A 6802-nucleotide genomic window follows, 5' to 3' on the forward strand; every position below is an offset into this window, starting at 1 on the left:
ACTTTTTGAAGGGTTCTTGGCTGGAGTCTTCTCAGAAGTCTTGGCTGCAGGTTTTTTTGGAGTTTTGTCTACTTTCCTAAAGAAAGTATCCAAGGAAGTTTGGACAGATGTTTTCCAGGGAGATGGGCGACACAGCAAACTTGTTCGCTCGTGTGGTGTTGCGTTGTAAGCACTGTAAAATTGAAACTGACATCAAAGTTGAAACAGGATGTCAATTTATAAATGTTGTAAGTGTGAAATGTAACTTGAAACGTTGTAAGTCGAGGACTGCCTGTATTGCAGTAAGTAAGCCAAGACATTCTCTGTCTCTTAAATTTATCCCCTGAAAAACGCAACCCAAAGGATTCGGGAAAAGGGATACAGTGTACGTGGACAGTGAGCAAAGTGACTGCTGATGTGTTTGGATAATTCCTGCTTTTATTCCTTTGACTGGTTTCTTCCTTAGCAGAGCCAGGTATAGAATTTGAAGCTCCTAACTCAGTCATGATGTGGACTTGGATCTCCCTCTTGTGAGTGTGGACCTCAATGTACAGAGGACGTTTTGTGCTTTCACAAAACTAATTTACCAGTTTCTGTTTTCTGTAGAATTTACTAAATGTGTCTAATCAGTCGCTCGCATCTGAAAGTGAAGCAGTTGGATCTGGGTTTGCTACCCCGCCCATCCCTCAAATCAGAGCTCCTCTGATACCAGTGGATCCTAGAGGGCCTTTTATAAGAAGAGGACCTCCTTTCCCCCCTCCTCTTCCACCTCCTGGTGGCATGTATGGACCACGTGAATATTTTCCAATGAGGGATTTTGCTGGTCTACCTCGGCCTCCATTGGCAAGTATGTCACTTCTTTGTTAGCAGTTATTTTCATTTAATGTTTTAAGATCACTAAAATTACTGTCCTACCTTTGTATAATGTTTTCTGAGATGCGATGGAGTAATTTAAGTTCTCCTTCAGTATGATTTTTGCTTGTCTGAATACACCCTCAGTTCCTCTTAAAAATCGAAATAGTGTGAAGGGGCTGAGTTACAATACCTGGTGTTTGATAGAAAATACTGTCAAGATCAAAGCTTCATCTTAAGCACATCCCACTGCATTTGCATGCGTAATTGTAAAATAGCTTGCTCTTTGTCAATCTGTCATGAGAACAGGCCACATTCTGTAGTGGAGTCCTGCTCCCCAACAGCTGTAGAACTGGCACAACTAGTTCTTATGACAGAAACATCTGTGCTGAAGATGCCATCTCTGGATGCCAGAGTGATTCCATTTATTTCAAGCCAGGTTTCACAAGAGGCAATACAACTCCACAGTCACCAGTATCAGATGTACTGGTGCAACTTAAAATTATCAGACATTGGGGCAGACCTTATCAATGTGGCTAGGTCAGAGGGACAAGGGAATAGTACCAGAGATTAGTGCAGTGTAACTTCTAATGAGAAGAAGAGGATTCATGTATCACATAAGACAAGTGAGATATTTCATAAGACTCCAAGGGCTCGTTGACTTAGGTTTTAAGTTACATTTTAATTAATGTCCATCAGTGAACATGGTGAAACACCCATTTAATCTGTTTTATAAAAGGTCTTGTATGGGTCTTTTCATATAAAATGCTGAAGTTGTATACCATAACACATTAATGTTTGCAAGCAGACATCCTCACTTATACTTCATGAAGAGCCCCAGTGGGTAAAATCTCGGTGTTTCTTTCAGGATCACAAACCTCTGCCACTGGAGGTGTTGGCTGTCAAGCACATGCTACTTTGAGATGATGGTGGTGTATGCACAGTTACATTAGCCTTCCTTCATTGAAATACTAAGGCCCCTGATGCATACTACACTTAAGATGTAATTAACTGGTTAAGTCTTTTAAGTAGGGGTGCACCAATAAAGATTTTTTTTAGCCAATACCAATGGCCGAATATTAACCAGCCATATTAGCTGATGCTGATCCAATTGCTGGTCTCCAATCTGCTGGCTGCATATCGGCATCTGGCCAGCAAGTCTGTTTCGGGGGTGGGGGGTTGAAGACCCAGGGCCAGAGGCCATGCCTCTAAACAGGCAGCCTGCCCTGTGCACAAATCTGGGGAGCACATGTCCCCCATGCCTCTCCTAGGGGTATGCACAGCAGTGGAAGCTACCCCCCCAGATGAGCTGCCTGTGCCTCTGTCTCCTGCCCTGCCATGCCCCACCCTGCCTGAGCAACCCCTGCCCCAGCTGAGGCTGCCTCGATCTGCCCCCTCTATGCCCCTTTCCCCTGATCAGGGCTCTCAGCCTCAGGAGCACATTAGAGCTCTTGGCTGTGACAAGGGCTCACAGCTATGGGAGTGCAGGGGAGCTGAGCTTGGTACTTGCCAATGCACAGGCACCTGATTTCCCAATCCTGGATTCTTCCTACACCAGCAGTATGACATGATTGGGATCTGATCCCAAAATGGCACTTACTGCCCTGCATATGTGGCATAGCAGGAGGCACAACTGTTGGGATTGTGCAGGAGATCCTATCATGCCTTTTAATTTAACATGTCAACAGCCTTAGTAACAGGCTGCCATTGAGTGGTTTCACTGTTTTTGTTCTCCCCTCCCCCTAGGAACCTGAAAGGTAGCAATCAGAAATTTAACTAGCACAAGCCTTAATTTTTCTGCTGTTGTCTTTGTTACAGCTTAGTAAGTAGCCTGTGTCTAAAGTAGTGTCACTGCTAAGAAATGCTGATTGGGATAGGGTAAAAGGGTATCCACCACTGTTGGGTCTGCTGGGTGTATTTTTCCTGTGTTGAAGACAGTGTTACTAGCTAAACAGCACTTCATAAATCTTTAAACAGTGAGAAGTCCATTTCCACCAAGGCCTTTTTCTCCATACCCACCACAGAGAGCTGGATTCTTTTCACCTCCATCTCTTCCACTTGAAAATAGAAACGAGCTGACTTCTGGCTTAACTCATCAGTTAAATGCACCAGCTACAGAACATCCAGAACCACCACAAGAAACTTGACAGCGTTTGTGTGTCAGAAATTCCCTTTGCTGTACTGTTCCTGTACCTTTTTTAAATTTTTCTTCTCAATTTCAGTTAAGTAACTTGTGTTACATTAAGGAATTATAAATAAAATACTTTGTGCAAATCTAAGCTTGATAGAATAATTCTCAGGATAGTATTTTGTAAATAAGGATGACTTAACTATGAATACTGTGAATAAATGATTTCTGTTGTACAGTAGTCATTTTTAAATTAAATATTGTTTTTAATTTGAGTAACCTGTTCAGAGGATGTAAAATTGTAATCAAATAGAGTAACACTTACAGTCTAGCTATTCTCTATCCAAGTTTAGCTGCACAGGCAATCTTTGCATGCCAGAAGTGGTACTTATTGCAGGAAGAAGGCAAACATCTTAATATCATTTTCTTCATTTAAATGTTTATTTTAACTTGTCTGAAAGCATGAAGCAAAATTTCCATGGGTAGAGTGTTGTCTTTCTCTGCCACTGCCAGAATGTTGATCCAGTTGGAATTTACAACCAGTGAAGTGTTAAAATGTTTGTGATTGTATATTAATGTATGTTGCTGAGAGCCATTTAGTTCAAATTATTTATGTTTTAGTTTACAGTACAACACTAGCCAAAGACAAGTAGAAATATTCTTTAACTTAAATATAATCAGGTACAGAATCTGTGATTTTTTTTTTTCCAGTTAATGGAAGAAATAAAACAAGTAGTTGAGAGGAAGAATGAATTGATTGGATGGTGGAAAAGATAGACTTACCCTGTTCTCTGCTTCAAGCTTAATCCATGTATCTCCTCACTCATCCTGGTTACTGGGGTTGCTCTGAACCATGGTATCTATCATAATTTTCAAATCTGGAAACATCTGAATGGGTTGCTTACAGTGCCATATCAGAATGTGTTAATTTCCTCTTGTATTACACTTGATCTTTGACAGTGTACATAGAGCAGAAGGGCAACAATGAGGTTCATAGGCCTATCTTAATAAGAAGCAGTGTTACAAACATGTCTGTTCGAAGATGAGGCCCCATCTAAGAGGCAGCTTGAACGGGAATTCTGTGGCAGCTTTGCTTGTGTTTGTGAAGTGAAGGGTTTATGATTAAATCAAATAAACATCAATGAAATAAATTGCACTGATCTTAATTCATCGTACATTGTCCCACATGACATTCTGAAAATTATCAAAGATTTTTTTGTAGTGACAAAATCTAAATACACTAGGGGGTGGTGGCAGTAGTGAAGACTGAGGGTTTGCATTTGAGGCTGGGGCTTGTGGCACACAAAGTAGCTGTAATTAGCAATTGGGGCAGTGTCATCTGAGGATTAGCAGAAATATTAAACAGGATGATAAGATGAACTGCACCCAGGTATCTATTTTCAGGCCTTTCTGTGTAACAGAAGTCTTGTAAATGAAAGCTTAGGAGAAGCATGGTCCTGTGCTCCTGGCTAAGACTCTAGAGTTAAGGAACATAACTGACTTGGGCTAGAAGCAAAATATGTGGTAGATGTGGCAGTTTAGTCAAAATTGACTGAACTTTGCTACCTGAGTCACAGGTAAACTGATATACTTGGCTACTGATAAGAGGCAAGGGCCAAGCTACAGCCCCATTTTGTTATTGCTTACAGCCCAGCCCAGAACACAAATAATAAACCCTTATCCTAATGTTTATTGGGCTTCCTATAAGAACACAATAGCCATTCTTAGTAATTCTGGCTGGGGAAACTGGGGAGGGTGGCATGTAGACTGGCGCCACAGAAAGTTGCAACTTTTTTTCACCATAGTTGATGGTCTCCACTGCCCATGCTTATTTAAGACAACACAACTATCTACTATAATAAAACTACATCTAAGACATTTGGTTGCAGTGATCATTGCTAATAATACCTTGAAGCTAAAGCTGCAATATACTATATTTGGATGATCTGTTTTATAATCTTATTTCTGATTGTAATGTCTGTAAAGTGATTAACTCTGCAGTCGCTCAGAAACCATCTTAGGGGCCTTCTGCTTTAGCAATGTTTCTGCAGCTTTACCTAGTCCCCTTGAAAATGGCCAAGGCTGGCAACTACATCCATCTCTAGCATTCAGTTTACAGAAAGCTGTATCTTGTGTAGCATTTCACAAATAAAACATGCACAAAAGAAACCAGCAGGATGAAGCCTATAGCTACAATGAACCAGGGTAGATTTTTTGTTGGTTTATTTTACTGCAAAAACACAAATTGGGATGACTATGGCTATCATGTCACACAGTTATTATATGATTTAAGACAAAATTAGTTATGTTTTGTTCTTGCTTCTGAATAGGAGTGGGTAAGAACCTACAGGCCAAGTTGGGAAGGAAGCACTTGTTTTCTAAATATTAAAGCTTGAGGTAGCTGAACAAGTCCTGCTTTTCATGCCATTTGCTTTAGTTTCCACCAGTAGCATTCAGACTCCAGACACGAATGGCAAGTGAATGAGAAGCAAGAAGAGCAGTTACAAACTGCCCAAAACATTAAGGTGGTCAGGGGAAGGCTCAACTGAAGCTGTGGTCAAGATATTGTCTGGTTAAATGAGTCCCCCTCCCCCTCAGAATGCCTGCCACCACATCCAGGAAAATTAAGTATTTTGCTTTTTTTTTTTTTTTTTTAAAGCAGAAAAACAAATGAACTTTCACACTTCTCATCTATGCAAAAAAAAAAAAAAACAAGTCTAGAGAAGGGATCAGAAGCCCATGGCAGGCAAGCAGGATCTGGCAGATGAAGAGCTTGGATTGCTTGTTGGGAGGAGGGTGTATTAAATAGTTTATAGGGGAGGAAGGGCATGTGGTCACTTTAGAGTCTCCTACTCTTTGCCCTTGCCACTAAGTAGGCTGCTTCCTATTAGTATTTAGTGTTTGCAATGGTTTTCAGTGATGCCCACTAAATGAAAGGGGGTACAGAGCAGGGATGGTATTGGATTGGAACAGGAAGAAAATGAGTGCAGGGGATGAGTAGCTCATGGTAGTGGCTAATTCAAGTGCTGGTTTGCATTTACAGAGTTGTCTGCTATGTAATTCAGGCCACATCGGCATCTTAGATCTGAGGAAGGGAATGTAACGTCCAAACATTCAAACAACTCATCTCGTAGAGCAACTGCACAAAAGATACCACAAAATAATTCTGCTCTCATACCAATAGGAGGGTAACTCAACATTTCAGTACATTAATAGAAGTCCTGTGGTTTAAAAAAAGTGACAGCACCTTGCTGTAGGATATAATTCAGTGCTAGCTCTGATACTGCCAAGTTTTGCACACAAGATTAAGCAAGTACATAACTTTACTTTTAAATGTGTAGAGGACAAAGGACTGTTGCCAACAATTTTATAACATTCAGATTCAATTTACAAGTAGCAATTTACAAATTAATCTGTCAGTGGCAGGTTTTTAAGTTTTAATCTAAAATGTATGTAGTGCAGTTTTCCAAGTTAGTGTCTTAAAGCTAAAGCCTCATATACTCCTTGAATATTATTCGTTAAAAATTTCAGACAAAAAAAAAAATCAATCAGCCGCACCAGTTAAAAAGGCAGGTACTACCCACTCCACATATCATCAGCTCTATTCCACAGTAAATGAAAGCTAAATTGGGGTACTTTAATCTCAGCTTTATAAGCGGGTAACTATTTGCCTATATCCCAAGGAAAGTGGAATAGCTAAATACTGATTTCTCAAACAATGATGTATTTGTATAAATGCAGTTATTCCTACGTAGTCAACTGGAAAAAGTGTGTCAAGTCAAGCATCTGCTACAGCAGTTTGAGCTAGTGGTTCATCAGTTTCTGTTGTCTAGTAAATATCCT

The 6802-nt window shown here is 40.3% G+C and overlaps 1 protein-coding gene across 1 annotated transcript in view; it reads left to right on the forward strand.

The window, feature by feature from the left end:
- MIA2 (MIA SH3 domain ER export factor 2) overlaps nt 1-4110 on the forward strand; it is a 78221-nt gene extending 74111 nt beyond the window's left edge. The window contains exons 29-30 of the mRNA XM_090034652.1: nt 586-826; nt 2809-4110. Coding sequence (XP_089890778.1) covers nt 586-826; nt 2809-2978 — 411 coding nt within the window. The 3' untranslated portion in view covers nt 2979-4110. The remainder of the gene's footprint in view (nt 1-585; nt 827-2808) is intronic.
- Nucleotides 4111-6802: the final 2692 nt, after the last annotated feature.

This window comes from Crocodylus siamensis, chromosome 2 (assembly GCF_052110815.1).
Source record: "Crocodylus siamensis isolate JL-2025a chromosome 2, ASM5211081v1, whole genome shotgun sequence".
Lineage (NCBI taxonomy): Eukaryota > Metazoa > Chordata > Crocodylia > Crocodylidae > Crocodylus > Crocodylus siamensis.